The sequence below is a fragment of the Excalfactoria chinensis genome, chromosome 3, assembly GCF_039878825.1.
Source record: "Excalfactoria chinensis isolate bCotChi1 chromosome 3, bCotChi1.hap2, whole genome shotgun sequence".
Taxonomy (NCBI): Eukaryota; Metazoa; Chordata; class Aves; order Galliformes; family Phasianidae; genus Excalfactoria; species Excalfactoria chinensis.
This window is the reverse complement of record NC_092827.1, coordinates 95,713,894-95,735,708: the sequence shown is the minus strand read 5'-3', so window position 1 is coordinate 95,735,708 and position 21,815 is coordinate 95,713,894. Positions and strand designations below refer to the sequence as shown.

The following is a 21,815-nucleotide window of genomic DNA, read 5'->3' as shown; positions in this document are numbered from 1 at the left end:
AGTCACTTCAGGCAAGGCCTGTTTCTCTCCTAGGTTTGGAGTTACTTGCCCCAGTAAAGCTCCATGCTCAAGCACAGCCTTTGGATAACTGCTACAGCACTTGCCAAATTACAACAACAACAGTGTAACATTAACATTAAAAAGGTGATTCCAACAACTTAGCATCTATGCTCCATGGTGTCTCAACGTGCATCCATAGCAATTGGCATCCAGCAGTCCCTTCTCAGAAGGGTTGTCTGAAGTGCAATAGGACTCAAAATAAACGTATTCATTAAAAACATATCAGTGCAACAGGTCAGTGGTCAGTAGGTCAAGTCAGCTTGAGGGGAAGAATTCATACGAGGCAAACTGCAGGGAAGAGCCCAGACTCCAACATACACAGCGAGTTGATAAAAAGTAGCCTTCCTTATTGCAGTACAGGCCTTGCCATCCCCTCCTTTGCAGCGCTCCTTCAGGAATACAGAGTCATCATCATCCACTGTAAAACAGTAAGTAAAGTAGGGTAAATTCACCTGTTCTTAAGAGTGCCGTGTGATATCCCAACTATAGAATATTGGAGATTTTTTTTTGTCTCTAGAAGGAGTAGGAGGCACAGAGAGGTACAGGACTTAAGAGCCTGTGTTCCTTTTTGTTTCTAACCTACTCTTTAAGTGATCAGATAGAGATTCCTTTTTTTAAGGCCGGAGAACAAACCAGACAGTGCTGCTTGCAATGAAAGAAGCTGCATTTGTCAGGCAGGGAACAGGCTTTACCTCAGATTCCTGCAGGTATATTCCTTTGCCATCTTGTGTTAAGTTGCGAAAGGCCTCTGTGGGAATAAATAAAAAGGAAGTAAGGAGCGTTAACCTGCCAGGAAAGACTTGAAAAGAATGAGATTATAATCTATTCACAAATGTACGTAAGACCCCATTCTCACTGGGAGATCCTGAGCACTGGAACGCCAGGAATCCCGAATAAAGACAGGCATATTACTTTCTGTCTATCCACCTGCCTCCTCAAATGCTGCTGCTGTATCTCCAAAAGCATGACGTCCCAAGCCTCACAAGCTCCAGTTTCAGACATGTGGGAGGTGTCCGTAGCATGAGCTCACATCCCAAAGCATCACTTGTCTCAACACCACAATTAGTCCCACCCAAGGTATATGGAAAATGAGCAGCTTCCAGCTGTAATTTTCCTGCCTCCTACAGAGACTGGTGCAGAGCTACTCTCTGCAGGGAGCTAAATCATTCTGATAAGTACAGTCTTGATTTCTGTAGAAAAAGACTGGCAAAAAGGTAAAGACAGAGCTCAATTTCCTCTGTCCCTTGCTTTAAATGATTTCCTCTGTGTATTCTGAGAAGAAACCCAGCCCTTCTGTTTTCACTTAGCTACTGCCAGCTGGAACAGTTTTGGAAGGGCCAGGGCTTAGCTGGGCAGCAGAGCTTTCCCTGGCCAGCTGCATAGCATAAGCCTCACCTCCCATAATTTCTACTCGAAGCATGAAACACATGAAGCTCTCAAAGCTGATCTTCAAGTCAGGGTCACCATATCTGATCGCCATCAAATTACAGACTTCATTGCTGAGTGAAATGCCTTCAGGAGAGAGGGAAAAAAATAAAAACATGAAAAACTTTACCAAAGGGCAGCTCCCAGTTGTGGGCAGCTAAATGTGTATGCTTCTGCGTGCACACGACTCATTGATCTCAGTCCCTTTTCCAGCCATTTGCTTTTTCAAGCCTCCCCTACATTTATCAAGTACTAACCAGCCAAAACCAGCCCCACAGGTGCAGACAACTCTTTCAAACTCTAAAGGGGTCAAATCTGGTCATCTATACTCCTGTCCCCATAAGAGCTGGAATAAAACACAAACCGGCATCATTCACTTATGAGTGAATGGAAGGCAGTAACAGCAGCTGCTGTTTAAGAGCAATACTCCCTAAGAGGGTAGGAGATGAAACAAAGAAGAAAATCCAGAGGAAGCCAATAAAGAAAGGATGTCAAGTAGCCTTTGAGAGGAATTTGCTAGGAGTATTTCCTACTCATGGCCTGGTACTTCAATTTGTTTTCGTAGAGGTCTGCATGGGTTTCTAACTGTGCTTTTGTTGACACTGATGAACTAGATGAACCACACATCAAAAAGATGAGTGACATTTAAGCACTAAAACTGTAAAAGAAGGTAGAAGACTGAGCACCAACCCCCACTCAAAGTATGGTGAACACAACAGACCTTGGCCCAGATATCTGGATCTTTATGTATGTTCTTCATTTCTATTTCAAGCTCAGGACAGTGTATTAGTAAAGCCTGGCACTGATATTACCTCTGTGCAAGTCCCAGGCTCCCAGGTACAGTCCCTGACATGTCATCAGTACAATGCCATAGATAAAAGCAAAGATTAAGCATCCTACCACACAGCAAAATAGTTCTCAGATATTTTTACCTAGCTAGAAAGGGCAGCAGAGACGGCTAAGCCCACGCATCCTATGCTAATTCCCACTCTCCCTGGGCTCTGCCAACAAGTCAAGATTTTTTCCTGCTCAGATTTTTCCCAGACTTCCTGAAGAAGAGGATGAGCCTCACCAAGATGTGCTGTGGCACACACCTGTCTCCTGTACAGCTGCGTGCAGTTCTACCAGGTCAAGCTTTCCTGATCTGTTAGTGTCTTTTTTCTGGAAAACCTCCTGGTGGAAACAAGCAAACAAAGAAAAGCCAAATATTTAAACAACAGCAGAGGACAACAAAGGGACTGAGCAGAAAAACATTGCAATGGCACACAGAAATGATTGCTATACCAAGTAGAAAAGCAGCCTTTTCCACAAGACTCGGAACTCCTGGATACTCAGCGTGCCGGAGGCATTCAGCTTCATGGAATAATTAAGGTCAGAACATCTTAAACATGAGAGAACGTATATTACATAAAACTAAATAGAAATAATAATAGAATGTAAGAAAAAAACAAACAGAACACCAAATGAAAATTCATAGCTACTGCAATAGTTACACAGTTTCAATATGAAGAAGATAGAGACTTCTTAGCCAACAAACCTTAGCTCATAGACTCGATCCTCCTCCCACTAAAAATCAATGGAAGCCTGGCTGCTGATTTCAGAAGATGCAGGAAATATCCCTTTCTCAAACCTATCCCATTCTGCTACAACTGAAGTATTATTATAGAAGATGAGAAGTTCGAAAAGCACGGCCATGTTCCAGTCATTAAGAAACCAAAGTGACGCTCAATCTGCCCTAAGAAATAATGCTCCGGTGAAGTATTAAATGAGCCAGAAGTATCATTCACGCTAAGAAGGATACATCCAGGAGTGCCAGGATACTCTGGCAGGCATCCAGACTGAAACTGAAGTGAAAACTCCGAAAATCTGGAGAGGATTTAAAAACAAAAAAAAGATTGTTTTGAGAGCACATTGAATATCACTAAGAAAAATGGACTCTGACAAAATTTGTTCTCATTTGAGAGGGCTCGGGCCCCAAAGCCCTTGTGTAACTTTTCAGCCACTTGAGAAGACGCATCATTTATGATGATTAAAATATGATGCAACAGGATGGATTCTACTAGTCTCACAAAACCCAACGTGAGCTCCCTGCAGGCATGTAATACAGAGTAAAACATAGTGCACCGTCTCCAGCTATTGAAGAAAACGGAAGGAAAGGACATCCAAACCTCTAATGCCAAACTGCAGGATCGCTAGCAAAGTCATTTGACCTGAAGAGTTCTGGGGAGTTGTACTGCACATTAATTAAAGCCCTTGCACTAAGCGTCTCTCTCTTGCTCTCCCTGCCTTGTGCTAAACATCCTCCCTTCCCTTTCTCACAGCGGCACCACCAGCTCTGTTAATATGATTAAAAGTACAGTCATCACCAAAAAACATGATGCTGCACCCAAGCTTAGCGTTCCTGGTTTGTACATAAATTAAATGAAAAGCAGCAGAGACTCTAATCTCACTCCAAACTGTGCCTTTAGATCATATGCAGACTTCCACGGAGCAAGAGACAGAACCATAACTCACCAGTGCCTTCTCTGCAGAAAGTGAAGATGTTTCAATCTTGTTAATAGCCCTGTTTATTAAATATGAATTAAGCACCGTAACATTTTTCATGCCTTAACCTTGATCACTCACAAAAAATACTGTTCAACACAGTCTTCTCATGAATAAGACAGGGCCTGATTGGTCACTTTGCCAAGACAGAAGAGCTGCCTTAGTACACCTCTGCAGTAAGGTGGGCAATGTCAGATCTATGAGAAATTGGCACCACATCAGTCTCTTATTCACCTCATTGCCTATAACGGCTGAATGGTGTATTTTTGTGTTGTGTACAGGCTGATACCACTGAAGAAACTGGGAAAAGTAACTGGATTCATCACTCTAGCTCAAACACCATTACTGTTGCTCAAGGAAAGCAGCCACTGCTGAACTGGTACTAGCACAGACCAGGTGTCACAGACCTCAGGACAAGGACAGCCCCAAACACATATAAGACAGGCTACCTGCACCTCCACCCTGTCTCCCAAACACAAAGACACAGCAAGGAACAGTCCTGTGCACACACAGAAGGTAAGCAAGCATAGGAACAGAAGATATGAACCATGTCCATCCCTTGCACTGCACAGCTGCCTACAGAGCAGGCTCACTTTCTAGCAGTGTCATTGCCAGTGCTGCAGCATTGGATGAAGCACAGGATGAAGTGAGTGACCCTTTCAGAATCAACGTTGAGGTCATGTTGGGTTTGGAGATCAGATTCAGAGTTTGAATCCACCCACAGTATCTTCGTTTTCAGATATCAGAGCTGAAGATTTTTTTTCTACCGAGGTTTGTTCCACAGAAACATTATTTCTCAGCACTTACGTCTCCAAGATACATTATTCAGGATCCTCTGGAGCTGAAGAGCATTTATTTCGGGATTCTGTGATACAAAAGAAAATTACTTTAATCATTAAATCTCTTTTCTCCCTCTTTTGTCTTCCCAGCATGTCTCATCTTAATTCCCAATTTTCTGGCCCCACTCCCGTCACTGTGAAAATCAATAGGAAAGGCTTCCTTTGAATACAACAAGATTCTCAGCCTGCAGGAGCCGCAGTCTGCTCCTGGCTACGTTCTCAGGGCACATCTGAAAGCCACACCACTCTCAGAAGCAAAATTCGACGTGCTCAAGAAGCAAAAGCATTTGCTTCTTGTTAGGAAAAGCTTCTGTCAAAATACTGCTAACAGAAATGTTAATATGTTTTGGAGAAAATGTACCTGCTAAACGCTTGTTTAATAAATGCAGCCACTCTATCTGAGAGGAGATCTGTATTTCAGCTCTGAAAGCAAGGTAGCTGCCATCAATGTGGGATGAAAGAGTAGGAGGCAAGTCTGTCTTTCAGGGTGTGTTGTCTTCTAACAGGTGACTTGCCCCACTGAGTGCAGAATCCCTAATAGGGTAGTATTGGTTTAAGGATCCCACTGCTTTGTCTCTGACACTGGGGACAAGATTTTATGCTTAAGGAGAGTATGTGAGCCTCATCAGCAACCACACTCTATTCTCGTTTCCCTGGCACCCATGGCTGTTGAAATAAGGATGTTAGAGGGTACATACATGTTTGCTAATGCTTTTTGAGCGTGTTGATACTGTCACATTCACAATGTCCCATAGCAGCAAGTGCCAGGAGTTTGCCTGTCTGAGTGTTAACATATTCCTAAGGTTCTGTGATCAAAACTGCTGCATGACATCAGCACTGTACACACAGCCTAGCCTCTCACAGCCTCTCTCTGTCCCCCATGCTTCTATATCCAAACACCCCTTGCAGTTAGACACTTATTACTATCACAGAACTACATAATAACTCTGCTTCCCCTGGTGGCGCATGCACACACTTACCTGTTCAAAATACTTCGTGAAGAAATCCTCCCAGATCTTGCCTTCATACCTATCAACAATTTCCTTCAGGATATTAAATAAAAGAAATACATTGAATGAAAACACTCGAGGGAGAAAAATGTGGCCATTCAAGATACAGTTACTTGAAAATGCTTTTCTTCCAGAACTCTGCTCTCCTCCCATATCCTCCCATCTTTCCCTCACTGCTTCAATCAGAGTTACATCATTAATGCAACTCAGTGCTTAGATAGCTCCCCACCCCACAGAAATACTGATTCTTGGAAATAAAATTTCAGATAATACTCAGTATAGAAACACATTTCCACCCTCAGCTGTGAAAGAAGAAAAAGGGTAGGGTTCAATCCATGCTGAAGTGAGAATATATACACACAGGAGAATGGAAGGAACAAAAGAAGGAATGACCCTGTTTATGCCAAGGGAATGGACTATGCTATAAACATTGCCTGCACAAGATACAGTCACACATATGTGACCACTGAGTCTAGCTCTTCTTAAAACAACCAATGGATCATTCCATTGTGATAGGGGAATCACATTCTGATCCCACAATGTTTTCAAGCCTGTCAAGGCATGGAAGAAGTGGGGATGAATACAAGAAGCTTTCTAAAAGCTGTGAACAGGAAAGACTGCAGAGTAAGATCATGTCGATGAAGGAGAAAAAGAGCAGCTGCAAAACAGCAACTAAAACGGTGTCTAAAAATCTGCCTTGATTGTTTGTTCACAAGGTCCAAGAATCTGCCTGTAAAACCAAGCTACAGTTTGTAAAGTGCTGCAACACAAACACTCACGTTCTCACTTGCCCTTTCAGAGCAACAGGATAAAACAAACATCCAAGAGCAGGAAACAGAACCACAAGCCTTCTACTCCCCCTGTACTCACTCACCTTGGAGAGGATGAAACTGGTGTTCCCACCCATTTCCCTGGGGATGTGAAAGAAAAGACATTAGGGAGATATTGTGGAGTTGTTTGTCTCAATCACAAGTGGCTTCCCCCACACCCAGGTAAAGACCCTATGCCACTGTGCTGTATGTTTTTTCCCCAATGTTACGGCTGCACTAGGGTAAGCACACATTTCTATCTGGTTCCCCAGGGGCTGCTGGCATTTAAAGTCTCCAAAGCATGATTTCTACATAAGCAATAGCTCCAACGCTATAAGCAGAGACCCCTGGCAAACCTACGGTGCATTTAAAAAGTGTTGTGCTTCTCCAGTCTTAAACACGAGAGTGTTTTAAGAATCATTTGTGTGGGCCTAGCTCAATACTTCTCAAAAGGACAAGATGAGAAAGCAATACTTCTGGCACAGAGCATCCTGAGCTGGGAGAGAACCAGGCTCTCCAAGAGGCAGTGTGCTGCATGCTTCAGTCCTTATGACACCCTACTAGACTAGAATGTCCAGACTGTCCCACCATGCAAGAACTGGGTGCTGACAGAGGGGCAGCAGTGTCTCACCGAAGGACATGCTTCCTGGAAAAGACACGTAGAATGAATTCAGACTCCTGCTGAGGTTCCAGAGTGGATGGCACAATCACATAGACACCAGGCTCCAGGTGGAAGTCACAAGTCACTTCCCGTTCATCAAGGAAGACCTGGCGCTTGTTCACAGGCTGGTGCTGGGTGAAGAATGCTGGAGGCAGCTTTCGATTGATTTCTTCTTGCTAGGGAAGAAATACAGAAGAAATGTGCTCTGTACCAGCTGAACAATGGAAAAAATGGCACATAGGGAATTCAAAGGCATGGCACAGAGGCTGCTCACCTTCAGATCTCTGGTATCTCTACAGCAAAAGCAACTAAGAGGGTCCATACAACTATCTCGATCCAGCCTGCCCAATATTAAAATGACAAAGAATGGAGCTTCCTACAACCTTATCAACATTATAATACTACTTGCAAGGAACAGCAACAAGGACTGTGAAAAGATGTGGTTTCTGCCACTTTAAGTTACTGTTGAAGTAATTTACATACTGGCAGAAAAGATTGCAGGCAGGAAATGCTCTAGAGACTGCTCCTCACAACCCAGAGCGCTCCCCTTATCTCAGAAGTACCATGCACTCTGTCCTCATTTTCTTCTTTGCACTAGGTATCTAGTAGCAGAGCACCTGGGATCTGAATGTAGTGCAAGAGCAACCTAATCCCCAGCCTGTGTCAATGGACTACTTGTCATTCTTGGCTCTTGCAAACGTTTCACTCCACAGGCACCTCTCAACAAAAGAAGGACGGATAAATGAGATTAATAACACTGGGGGCCTAGTGGAATGCCAAATAAATATCCCTGCCAGCAAAGACCACCATCACCTTCCAGTCTTGGCTGTTCTTTACATTTAGCCATTTTAATCCCCACCTAGTAACGGAGATGCCACTCCTCTTCTTTGACCAGTACCTCCAGTTTTGAACTCAACTAATTCAAGGTCATTGTGGCTAAGACAGACCCCCACTACCACATCTCCTACAAGGCCTTCCCTATTCTCAGCAGATTTTACAGGGCACCATTCCTAGTTGGCTCACTTGTAACTTGTGACAAGAACTTATCTTCAACATGTTCTTAGGAATTTCCCAGACTCGCTGGTCACAATAGTCTCAGTTTACGTCTGGGAAATTCAAGTCTCCCATAAGGAAAAGGGCAACTGATTCCAAGATTTCCCCTACCTGTCTATAGAACAGCTCATTCGTGCTACCATCCTGTGTGGGTGTGTACAATAGTGGACATTCACGATGATGGCAGCTTTGCCATCCATCTCCTTCATCCTCACCCAGAGACTCTCTACCACTTCATCTCTAAAGACATGGGCAGTATGCTTAATCTCTCCCTTACATACAGAGCAACATCTCCACCTCGCCTGCCCTGCCTACCCTACTGATGAGCTGGTAGACCTCCTTCCCAGCACTAGAGACGTGGAACTCGGCCCACCAAGTCTCACTAATGCCCTATATCAAAGCCCTGGGAAAAGACTGAAGCCCCCATTGCCTCCTGCACGCACTGGTATACAAACATTTCAGATGTGCTCCAGAATTCACAATGCTCCTTGGAGCGTCCTTAGATGCTCTCAGTTTGCAGTCTCTCTATATTGATCTTGGCAACCACTACAAATTTGAAATTAAACACCTGGCTGCCACCAGCTTCCCCCAGGTGCAGCACAGCAGCATGTTAAGGTTATGCTCAGGCTCCCTCTGCTAGGAAATTTAATTCACTTGTAACCCTGAGAGTGCCCAAAATATTTAAGTCAGAAAGAAGTGGATTCTTACCTCATGATTACCACGCTGGGAAATGACTATCTTGGAATACTATTGTACTGCTCTGATCATAGCCCAACTAGTCCTTTGCCAGCTCAGATTCAAAGGAATTATAACTTAAGTGGTGTTTTAAGTAGTAATTTAGGGGAGTGTGTCCTCTCAAGATAAAAGACACCAAGCCTTTCCCTGTTTTGAATAATCCTCTGAGATTTGGGTAAGAACAAGGACATACAACAGAGTTTACCTTCCAGAACTCTTTTTTAGATAAAAAACAAAAACAAAAAACAAACTTCTTGTAAAAGCAAATATTGGAAATGTCACTGGTTCGACAAAGCAGCAAACACCTGCAGTGTCAGCTCCAGAGCATCCTCAGCCAAGAAGGAAGCTGAGCTACCCACAAGATCCCTGGCCTACATAGGACACAGGCTCACTTAGCTCCTCAAGACTAGGAGGCAGCAAAAAGGTGATGCTGGATTCTGTGAGAGTTGCAGCAAGCCCAGCTCAAACACAGCCAAGGACTGAAATAACAACCCACAGTGGTAGGAAGGATACTGCTGATCCAATAAACACTGATGCCACTTTCAGCACCTTCAAAGATCTAGTGCAGATGCTAAGCAATTAATGACCCTTTTCAAGACCACTGAGACCTCCTGACATGGCTACTCTTCAGAAGAGTCTGTTGATAGTTCTGCATTAATAGTGACTTGCTGTAATGCCCCAGTGAGCTTGAATATACTGCCACTAGCTGTCAGCCAAAAAACAAAGGCAAACACACCACCTTCAGTGCTGTCAGAACAGCAGCCCAGATCTCTCAGCAAACAGCCAGTTGCGGTGATAAAGCACTCACCTGTAGGGCCACCTGCAGGGAGAAAAGAAACAGAGCATGTGTCAGACAGGGACGTTTTAGTCACACACACAGCAAGGCTGTATCTGTGTTGGGGAGCAGCTATGCAGGTGAAGCTGGGGCCTTTGCCTTTAGAAACCTCAGTCTTTCCCCATGGTCATCTCTCAGTAATGGCAGCCTCATAGCAGCAACAAAAGCTGCAGCTCCATTCAGGGTAAGAGGGGGGGTTCTGCAAGACCCTCGGATAAACAGAGAATTGGCTGGGGAATCTCTCGCTCCTCCTAGTGACAGCCACTTATTCCTGGATATATAGGGAACCTGCTATATTTCACACCTTGTAGAGTGAAAAGCCAATGAAGAGGTGAGGAGCTCTGTTTCGGTGTTTGCTGCTGTGTTTCTGCATCAGGGATATAACCACATTGCAGGAACCCAGGTTTCTCTTACTGTCTTCACTTGCCAAAATATTCAACCAGTACTGGGGGTTCATCCAAAACATGCCTAAGAAATAAAACAAGAAAAACACTTAGACATTATTTTCCATCTCAACATTGGTTGCTAGCTTCCTATTTGATGTTTGGCCTCAGACTGAATGGATCCCAGGCAGTCTGGGCTTTCAGAATTCACTGAGATTTGATTTTAGGGTGCAGTTTACAAGCATAGTGGTTAAATTCCTATGTAAGACTGAAGGAAAGCTCAGGGACAAGGAGCTTCATTTCTGCCTGACTGCTGTTAAAGTTTATTTTGTTTATCAATGTATGATTATTCCTGTACCATATGAAATGCATGGGATAACTGACTTCAGAACCCACCTACAACCAGCTTCCAGAAGGCTTCTGAGCCTCTGTGACTTCCAATCACTTTACTTCAAACAATACATCCTCATGCTCTCCAAAGAGTAAATTTTAACAGACAAGTCTAACACTCCAAAGAAGCTGACTGGCAACTGATCCTAAGACTTCTGCAGCTTATTTCATAACATAACCAGCCTACTGCCCCATGTTTGCGAGTAATGCAGCTCCTGTGATGGCAGAAGCTAGGCAGTGTTCTTTAGCTGTTTATTTTTGATGCTTGTGTGGTGAGTTAAGAAAGAAGACAACATTCTGTTGTCAAATTTGTATTAAGGAGTATAGCGGTGCTAATAGTTGAGGCAACAGAGAAAAGTCACACCACAGAGCACCCAAAAGAGCGCTAAGCACCCCTCACCCTTGGAGTATCCCAGACTTCCTCCTGCTGTGCTTCCTTTAACCCATCTCCCATTCTTCAGAGAATACATCCACTTTTTCCCATCTTCCTGGCTCACCAGGTCTGGAGTTAATTTACAGATCACAAAGTCTACAAAATGAATCTTAAAATCTTGCAGAGACATCCTGGGAAAAAGAGTGCCAAAAGACATCTTGTCAGCAGTTTAGTTTAGTCCATATGGCTCACTGAAAGCAAAAGGAAAGCGAGCAGGGAACTTCAAAGCCACGCCATTCTGTGTTACATATGGTAATGCTCAAATTTTATTATGTAGTAAAGAAGCAAGCATCTGCTCCAACAGCAGTATCTATCAGTAGCAAAAGCACGACACAAGTTTCTGTGAAGGACAGCGGCAGAGATTGAAGTAATATTGCCACCAAAGGGACCGCAGTGAAATTACACGGGTGCCAACATTGCCACCTCGTGGCACAAGCTGTAGAGGAACGACAAGCAGAACAAGCAGAAGCTCCCTAAAGTTATGTTAAAAAGAAGAGGTAAGACAGCAGCTCTTGAAAGTTGCCGCGTCTCCCAGCAGCCCTAGGAGATCTGGCACTGCCCCACTTCTCCCTCACTCCTGCCTTTTTTAAGAGCAGCACTGCCTCTCACATCATCAAGCAGAGATGGAGAGCAAGCAAGCAAGGTCTGTTAGAAAACAGGTCACATACATCTCAAATTAAATGGCATAAGGAGAAAACAAAGTACTGCTTTGTCTGCAGACACAGCCCCAGAGCTACCATCAGAGAGAGGAAAGGCAAGACACTGATGTTACCAGAACTCTCCATCTTCCTTCTTTTTCCTCAGCAAAATTTTCTCCTTTGGGCTCAGCAACTCCCACTTGTAAGAGCTGAGGGCAAAAAGTACAGGGTGACTAAACAAATGCAGCCTGAAATTCAATACAGAAAACATAGGTCTCCTCTATAAAAGGATGCCCAATCTCTTGTCCCCACAGATCTCCATGTTCAACCCTTGCTGAACACAGATCCCCTATGCCTTCAGCCGTTTCAGACTCTCCACAAGTATACTGGGTGTATGAGATAGCTAACAGCTCCAGTTCTCTCCATTAGAAAGGCTTCACTTCCATCAGCCGGTCCATTCACTTACACACAGATTCCTAGTAGTTAAAATACAAATACCTAGACCTGTTTTGCTGGTTAATTTTCTGTCAAAAGAGACCTAGTAGGAAGAGTGCTTGGCATACTAAATGAATGAATAGGCCGGCAAAAAAGACATCTGGGAGTCATTTAAAAGTCAAGCCTATGGTATGCTGTTCATTATGCACTTCAACAGCAACAGCTGGTATGTTGTCATTATGTGGCAAATACACAGAGAAAGTACCGCTCTGCAGACAAGGTGAAAGTCACTCGTGTTCCCAACACCTCTCTGTGCTCATCTCCCCCCTCCCCATCCCTGAGCCTCAGCAAATGGGGCCTGTGCAGCAAAGGAAAAAGCAGAATCAAGTCTTATTGAAGCTGCATGAGTGAAGTGAGGCCATCTACACAAACACTGACTGTTGGAGAAACATAAATCTCTTAAATCATTGTTTTGAAACCAGGGGGCCTGGGCAAGAGACAGCTACATAACTTAAAGCTTCTAATTTGAGTCTGAAGATGGCAGCATCCTTCCTCTAAGAAACTTTCCCTCACACTGAGAATCAAACCTTCCATTTTTCAAACCCACCTGTCACTCCAGTCTCCATTCCATTCAATTTTCCCCCATGGATTTCTCAGCCTCACTAGGTTTTCTGGTCCATATTGGCAGGTCACCTGCAGAACATACAGTAACACTATGCTTGCCAACATCTCAGCAGTTGTCATCTTTTTAATATCACAGATACTAACAAGCATGACAATAAAAACTACAAACGTGCAACTCTGAGTGCAAACATGAAGAAATTAAGATGCTTTATCTTACCCTTGCTAAGTGAAACCAGAGGCCTCACAGATTCCTAATTTGGAGACTCGAACCTCCTTTCCAACACCTGTTCATTTTGTGGTTCCATGGAAATAGAACTGTACTACTCTGAAGCTAAATCCTACCACAGAGCAATGGGAGACTATGCCTATGGGGTGGCCATATGAACCAGTGCCTCTTGAACCTAGATCTGTGCTGGGAGAAGACAGAGCCAGGTTAATGTTGCAGTAGGTGATTGCAGGGACCTGGTAACTCCCTAGGAGTCACGCTGGCAGCATACAATACAATGGCTGACTTCAGGTCAGACCAACAAGCTCAGCTAGTCTCTGACTCCTGCCTGACCCTTCATCCCATGAGAACAGCTAGCCAAATTGACAGACATGTCAAGAATGAAGCCTTGTAATTAAAACCTTCCTGCTCTATCTGGGAGACATAGATATGTAGCATCCAGCTCATAACATTTCTTCCAGCTTTCCAAACACCTAGTGAAGAAATGCTAAACACTGCCTTCCCCCACATCCATACCACTGTCCGAAGTCTCAGAAAATCCTTGCCAATCTGTTTTTGAAACTGGATAAGAGGAGTCTGCCATGAATCCAGCAGGAGAAAGCTTGAGCTGGGCTCCTTAGGATCTATTAATTTACTGTCCCATTCCGTTAGGCAGATATCTTTAAGGCATTCTCCATGACACTTACACAAATCAGAGGGGTCTATCTGCTACTCTGTACAGAAGCCCTATTTGGTTCCCTTCTCTCAGGCACATCTCGTCCTTCAGTTTTTCACGTTTTGGCCCTTGTATTCAATTATCTTTTCTTCTCTGTGGGCCCTCTTCTGACTGCAGAGGAAGGCTTTTTACTCTGAGGTTTCAGTTCATCCTCCCAGCATACATCAATGCCATTTGTAAGTGATGCGCTCAGTGAGGCCCTGTGACTCATTCCCTTTCTTAGAGATACGCTGATCTATAACCACTGTCAAGGTCGCATACTAAACCAGATGCACTTGAAAGCGAATCTTTACCAAGCCTCATCTCTTTTAACCTTAGACTAAGCGAAAAATATTAAGATATCACAGCTGCCATAAGTGAGGGCTTAACCTAAGTTTGCAACAAAAATTCTGAACTCCAAACCAGTCTCGACCCAGGATATTAGGGCTATTCTTACCTTTCTAATACCAGTTACTGTGTAAGCATGGCCAGCAACAAGTCCATTCTTCAACACCTTTGTTGTCTGTACACAGGGAAGAGAAATGGAAGAAAAATGAAACCTTTTATTTCAAACCTATCTACACAGCAGGCTTATAGCGACATCACAAACATACACCTGTGTAAGCAGTGACTCTCAAAAGCAAATTCAGAGGGTTGTAGCTCAGAACATGAGCTCAAATCGTGGCTCCCAAACCTCATGCTAATACTTCAGCTGTTGGGAAACCCTTAGTGTGCTGCAAATTAAAACCTAACTTGGACTTTTTACAAGTGAGAATGTGAACTGTGAATCTAGCCAATGATCCACAATTTGTGAGGAAACTTGGATGATCATGCATCAAACATGCAGCAAATTATAACTGTTAGGAAAAATGTGGCTATTACGAACTCAGATTTATTTTTTCCCCTCTTAAACCATTCTTCATTTGCTTTTGTAAAAATGGAATAATTGTTTAATAAAAATCGAAAAATGAGAAGTTCTTATTCAACAGCCTTTTTGATAAAGCACCATAGGGAGGATCCTAAACACAACAGGGAGCTGAATAACAGCAGGGAGGGAAGAAGCCCATGTGAAATCTTTAAGCTTATGAATATGATTTCTACAGCAAGTCATATGTTAGCTTTCTTCCTAGAAATTACAATGTCTAACTGAGCAGAGGAAAACTTGACTGGAAAAACTTGTAGCTGTGAAACCATTAGTCTCACCCCTAACCGCGTCTGACAGCACATGAGAGATCTGCTGTAGGTCGCTCTTGTCAGGATTTCCCACAGATCAGGAGGAGCTGCTGGAAGCTTGATCCTTATATTAACACCACCTGTGAAATCCACCAAGGCTTCTGAAACTTGTCCGATCTGCAGATCTTCATAGGAGCCGTAGAGTCTAGCAAAAAAAAGACATCAGAATACTCTTGGATTTATAGCCACAGACAATAGATCGAGAGGTATGTGCCAATGAAAGCATATAAGAAGGGGTATAAAGGCTTGGGGTTTTTTGTTTGTTTGGTTGGTTGTTGTTTTTAACACAAAATACGCTGTAATTCATGTTTAATGTTAGGGGAATATTTGGCATGTAGAAAGAAGAGTCATCTAGCAAATTGTGTCCTAGACTGGCTGAAAAAAACTGCTTCACTCATTATTGAACTCCTCACTAAGCAGCAGCAAGAACATGCCCATCACTGCTTTTTCGATCACTCTGCCTTAGCAAATTTTGCCTGAATATCTCACCACACACTGTACCACATCTTAGTAGTTTAGCCTCCAATCTGATTTTCTTCATTACTGGAGTAACTTTCTCTTTTTGTTCTAGCGTGACCACCAAATGAATATAGTTGAGTTTTCTCTCCTTCTGGATGACCTTTGTCTCAGTACTAGCTAGAATTTTTTCCTGCTCTGCTTATTTTTCCCAGCTCAGATTATTTCAACCCAAGAATAACAAACTCCATCAGTTATGACTTGTTGCCGCCTTCTAAGTCTCACTGAACCACCCTAGACAAAACAAGCCAAGGAGAGAAGCCAGTATTTTTAGTATGCCATGTGACTTGTTGAATGCTTTGACAAGTTGAAGGCTTTGTAAGATCTCAGAGCAGGAACCTTTATCAAGACCAAAGCAGAACTCAGCAACAGACTCCCAGAATGAAACACCTTGAGGTTTCTCAAACTGGTATTAGATCACGAGGGGCATCAGTACATTCAACTTTGAAAATCTCTGTCCTTGGCCTTCCATTCCTCTGCAGTGCTTGCAAAGAAGCCATCATCCTGGCCAATTCACTATAAAAGGCACCACCTAGGGAATAATCCCCCAGAATACGTTTGTTTTCATTTCATATCCTAAACCTTTGGATTTAAACTCAAGGGCCTGAATTGGCAAGAGCTACTGCATTGGGAGATTTTACTCTTTAAAAATAGAAAGATGAGAACCATTTACGACACTCCAAATGTGGCAAGGCCTAGGAGATGCATTTATAAACAAGTACAAACTGCACAGGCACAAGCCAACACGTTTCAGAGAGACTATTTTAATAGCTTAGAATGAGTCACTTACTTAGCATATGCCTTCTCCAAAAGGGCTCCCCAGAACACATTCTTATAGACTGAAGAAACAAAAACCAGCTCCCCCGCCTCGTTCACCGGCAGGCGATCATCAACCACAACGTCGACCCATTCACCGAAGTGCCAGAACTGTCAGGGGAAAGGAATGAACTGATATTTTCCTCAGAAGGAACCTCCCTTTGAGGCAAGTGCAAAGGCAGGATTGCTTAGCTGTGGGCTCAGTATGAGCTGCCTTGGATTATGGGCTGTACTAGATCAGTGGGAGGTGCTGACTCACCCAAAGATTCAACTCATCAGCCTTACCCAGACAAAGGAGAAAACACAATGTGTCAGGTGTAAAAAGAGGGATTAAATAGGGAAATGAGGAACAGTTGAGCTTTTGGGGAAGGCGTTCCCAATTACAGGGTGGCAGAGCTGCAGCACGAGCAGAGTAAAAACTCGGGGACTATACAACTGCTGCTGCTATGTTAAGACATTTGTCTTGATTAAAATACTGGATAGGGCCCAGCTGGGGAGAAGGGACAAACTGAGGCATATCCTCAGACCGGTTAACCCCCTTCCCGTGTTGCTTTATGGAAGTAGTGATGGGGTGCCCTCCAGGCCAGGATACCCCCCTGGCCACTTGCCCTTGGCCAAGGCAAACCTTGTAGAAATTATCCAATGATTTGACATACACCATGACAGGGGATTTCTGAAGACCTCCCTCGCTCCCATAGAGCAAACATACCCGGAAGTGGAAAATGCCAGCATATTTCCTCTCAAAGCTCTGGTTTTGTGGCACGACTGCAGCTAAGATGTCCTGGTGGAATGTCAGGGCTTGCAGAGCCGCCAGGAACCAGCAGTTCCCTGCGCCAAGACAAACGGACACATGCGGTTGGCTGAAAAGTGAGACCTGTCAGCCAAGTTCAGGAGCTCCATGAAGATCCTAGAAGAAGAGCTGTTGTGCTAATGTCTTTTAAATTATAATGAACAATACACAGAAAACTAGACTGCATGTGTGCTTTATTTAACTAAACCGTGATTGCTTTGTAACTGTTCTCTCGTTATCTTTTCCTTTAGATATTGTTTGGTTGAATGATAAATTTAACACAGAATAGCTGTCAGTGTAAACATTCTGTTTTTTACTGGCATTACACATTTTTGTACAAACATGCTGTTACAAAACCTTTCCCTTTTTCTTTGAAAATACCAACTTTTTTAGAAGAGGAAAATCATTTCCAGCGGATCTCCCAGGCGAAGCTGTACCTTGTGTTAAAGGGCTTATAGCACCTAATAAAAATCAACTCAGTCCTACCCTGTTTTGCAGATGCTAATATATCTTCCTACCTCCGGCAATGTGGTAAAAATGATTTTTTTCAACTTCAAAGCTGAGAAGAGAATGCATTCTCTCCAGCTCTTAGGTATGAAGATAGCAGAAGTCTCAGATTTTCCTGCTTCTGTGGTCTCTGCTCAGTTGTCAAGCAGCATCACTAAAAACCACTAATGGCACACGGTGACTTCCCATTGCAGCAACAGGCGGCACAAAAGCAACACAAAGAGCAGCAATTTCAGCTTGTGGAGACAACTGTCACGCTTTAAATTACACCCTGACACTTGCCAGGTTTTTACTGAGCTTGTCTCACCTTAATGACTGTGTGATCCACACCATGCTAAGTGAAGCAACACAGCTGTGTAACACCTATCTCAGTTTGATTCAGTCAAAATCCCATATGAATTGTTATTTTGTATAAAACCACTTATATATTTATACAAAGGAATTTTTTCCTTACCCACTAATCCTTGGCAGAGGTCAAGTTGTTTTCTGTTTGCAGCATAAAATACCGGAGATTTGTGCAAAGCCTGGGAAGCACATGGTCAAAGAGAAGAGGAGGTTAGCCAAGTTACTAACATGAGCTATTTTAGCTTGAAGTCAAGAACTTTGTCTGCAAAGCTGCAATCTCATGAGATGAGAGATGCAGTGAGTTTATCGTTTGGAATGTAAAAACCTCATGGATATATGACAAAAACACTCCTTCTGCCTGATTTCAGAATAATTAAGGTAGCTTTCTCCCAGAAGACACTATTATAGTTCAGATGCAACACCAGTGTTGGCAGGTACCCAGGGTACTCTGGCACAAGCCGAGGCACACCAAATTTTGCCTACACAAAATACAGTCCCAGAGATAAACTAGCAGTGCTCAGACTCATCAGTAGAGTTATTCACAAATATCTCTGTACGGAGACAACCCTTCCGACCAGCCTCCTGCTGACAAGTTTCAACAAGAGGCTACAATGGCAGATCAGAACTGTTAAACTTTCAGCTAACAACCTGGCTGATATCACCACCATTTAACTGACAGTCAAGCTACAAACTAACTGATACCTACTACAGAAGTTTCTGGTGACGTGACAAGAGCATGACTCTTGACTAACCAGAAAGAAATTATGCCGTTAGTCTTTTCTTCTCACAGATGCCTCTGGAGTCAAATTAATAGCCTAAGGGCCAAACTTTCGTTTCACTCTTATTACCTACAAATTGCTCAAGTTTATTTTCACACTGTTGGCTATCCCTTCAGGCAAGTAGCAGAGAGATGGCAAATCCTCAAAAGGCTGTAATAGTAATTATACACCAGCTCCTATCCTTGGTGAATTTGGATGTTCATTTTGCAGGCCATCAGGCATAGATACAGCAAAATACAAGGCTGAAGGCCAAATAGTACAATCTTAGCATTTCTTCTGCAGCCAAGGGACTGAAGGATACACAGCATCCTTCCTCGGAGAGTCTTTGCTGAGCTATGTTTGGCATCAGAGCAAATGGCAACCTTCTTCTTCAGGAAGCTTTACAGCAGCAGACCGGGGACTGAGAGAAAGATGAAGTTTCAATGCCATTCCTCTGGAGTGGAGAGAAAGAATTACAGACCTGAAGGGTTTTGTAGAGGCCAAGAATTGTATCACCTTCCCTTTCAAATACATCCATGTTGATAGAGCTGTCTCACCCTCAGAGTCCAGCTCAGGCCCCTGAGCATGGCATTTGTGCTCTGCCAGATCCTGACAATACAAATAATCTGTGTGAGGGAATTACGTAGGAAATCCTGAGAATCAGGGCTTCTATTTCCAAGGCCTCCTTCTTGTTTGTGAAAAGTGCCTCTGCTTTCCTGCTGGTTTTTCTTGAGTTTTGCAGAAATGTGGCCCCTTCTAAGAAACTGGTTAAATATAACAAAATCTGATGGGTAGAAAATGACTTCACTAGGAGATACTATGTGCTATTGCCTGCAGACCTCCAAGGAGTCTGTGGGACTGAATCTCTCAGATGTCTGCTTTCAGGAAGATCAGAGTATCAATGTGCTCCTTGATGGCTCAGTAAGAACAGAAATGCCACTGCTAGTAAAAGGCTAGAGCTAATAGGCCTTCTCTAACTGTGCCAGAACCCCATCTTGGCCAGAAGGACATGTTATCAGTTTGTTATGGGAACTTGCTCCGAGAACATAGCTTGGTCCCAGGAGTCTCATTCATTCCATTTAAGTGTGGAGTAGCAAGAAGCAAGGGCCTTGGAAATATAAGCACAAGTAAAATGCAGAGGCTTCAGAACTGAAAACAACCCAATGATAATCAGTTACTCGTCATGGCAGAAGCTCAGCCTTGAAAGCTGGGAAACACTGCACAAATACAGCAGAGAATAGACTAAACAGTTAAGAAAGGGAAAAACAACAACAGCAAAAAACAGACTAGCAAGAGGATAAGACACCTGCCACTGCCTAAGAAAAAAACAGCCTTCAGCATCACAACAGTATGTGGTCCATGGGATGGGGGCCAAAGGCTAAGAATAGTCTGAAAATTCAGAAATCTTCTAAAACTTTAAGATTCTCAGTTTTGGGGAGAGAGACTATCACCATGAGAAGTGACATCACAGAATCCCCCCGTAATCATCACATCTGCCAGCATGCTACCTGTTCCAAGGGCACCAGTTTCTACTCACCCCCTTCATTTGCTTTCCCTGCCTGCTCTAAGCATTACTGGATATAAACTGAATAAAGTTAGTTATGATTTTTGGCAATAAATGCCTTAAAGGCAATTATGAAACTATATGTACACAAGCTTCTGCAATGACAGCTGCTACAATAAGTATCACTTCTGAAGGCATTAAGGCACTCTTAAAGTCTAGGAGTAAGTGCACTTGATGTTATCACTATTTGCTGCCTATTGACTCTAATCATTCTTTTACATGAGAATATTCACTGAAAATCACTTACATATGGCCTCTTCCACTGTACATTTCGGGGGAGTTTCTTCAGTATTGCTCCCGTTCCAATAGAACTGATGTCAGCAGGAAAACTCTCGTCAGTGAACAGTTGTTTATTCTTCAAGCACATCTCCAGCAAGGCCTGGTAGTTCTGATGGACAGGCGGGTTGTGCTTTTGAAAGATATTCTTTCCCAAAGACCCGGGCAACTTCTTTTTTTTCAGGCATGGCAACAAAGGCATGGTGATACTCTTCCCCTGACGAGTTTCTTGGGATGAGGTATGTCTTCTCCAGAAGAGTTCTTGATCATTAAAATAAAAGTAAAAAGTAAATACTGAATCTCAGCTTTTAACATCTTTACTTTAACCAGCAGAGGGGGTCGGCACTCACAGGAAGAGCAGGTCCACCTCTGATTCTAATCTGATATCTGTCACTGTGTTTTAAAGGCTTTACATTCTGCAGCTTTGAGTCAAAATGAGTTACCAATTGACTTTTACCCGGGTTTTGAAGCCATATACACAGGTATTCTCAGTCTCTCTCCAGACTATTCTAGGCTTTCCGGGGTATTTTCATAACATGCTAGAACACGAACGACAGTCTTTTCATAACATGCTACAACACAAATGACATTCTGGCATGTAGACATTTCCCCTCCCTAAACAGGAACAACATCAAGACAAACCAAGAGCTAACAAAACATGGAATGCATTAAGCGTTACAAAGCCATTACTCAAAACCCTCCAATGGACGTTGCCCTCTTTGCCTCACTCTGAAAAATGATGCAATCATCCCCAAGAGATCACATTCCATCTTGCTGATGACCACAGATTCGCACATGAAATTGCACACTGAGATATTTCTTTTTTTTTTTCTTGCGACATTCAAGACAGATGTTTCTCATCCTCCCACGGAAAACAGCACAAAGTGATCTCACAACCCGTTTTTCATGCCTCGTACATGTATGTCAGTAGTTATGCTAAATATTAGCAGCCACCACCTTTTGCGACAAGTGATGAGCCTCTTTTGTATGAAGAAAGGACAAATGATTAAGAAACTCAGAAGACAAATCACACCAATCAACAGTAACAAGGCTGACTGAAAACATTAATCATGCTACTAAGTTCAATAAATGGTTCCCATGCTGAAATGACAGTATTTGGAAGCCTTCCCTGCTGAGGAGGCTCTCTGAGACTAGAAGTCAGTGCCTCAGGCATGCTAAGAAACTGATCTCAATTAGGAACCACTTGATTGTTATT

General features: G+C 43.2%; 1 protein-coding gene across 1 annotated transcript; it reads right to left on the bottom strand.

Moving 5' to 3' along the window:
- LOC140250389 (calpain-14-like) lies at positions 1-20,801 on the bottom strand. The gene is made up of 21 exons (XM_072333087.1): positions 20,571-20,801; positions 18,111-18,180; positions 17,069-17,187; positions 16,334-16,470; positions 14,998-15,172; positions 14,252-14,317; positions 12,858-12,943; positions 11,950-12,024; positions 11,145-11,308; positions 10,276-10,439; positions 9,945-9,956; positions 7,319-7,524; positions 6,753-6,789; positions 5,849-5,911; positions 4,837-4,894; positions 3,287-3,351; positions 2,770-2,838; positions 2,580-2,658; positions 1,456-1,572; positions 753-808; positions 1-478 (listed from the first exon to the last, which is right to left on the bottom strand). Exons 1-21 carry the CDS (start codon positions 20,799-20,801, stop codon positions 452-454), a joined length of 2,076 nt encoding a protein of 691 aa, XP_072189188.1. The 3' UTR covers positions 1-451.
- Between the last annotated feature and the right edge of the window lie 1,014 nt (positions 20,802-21,815).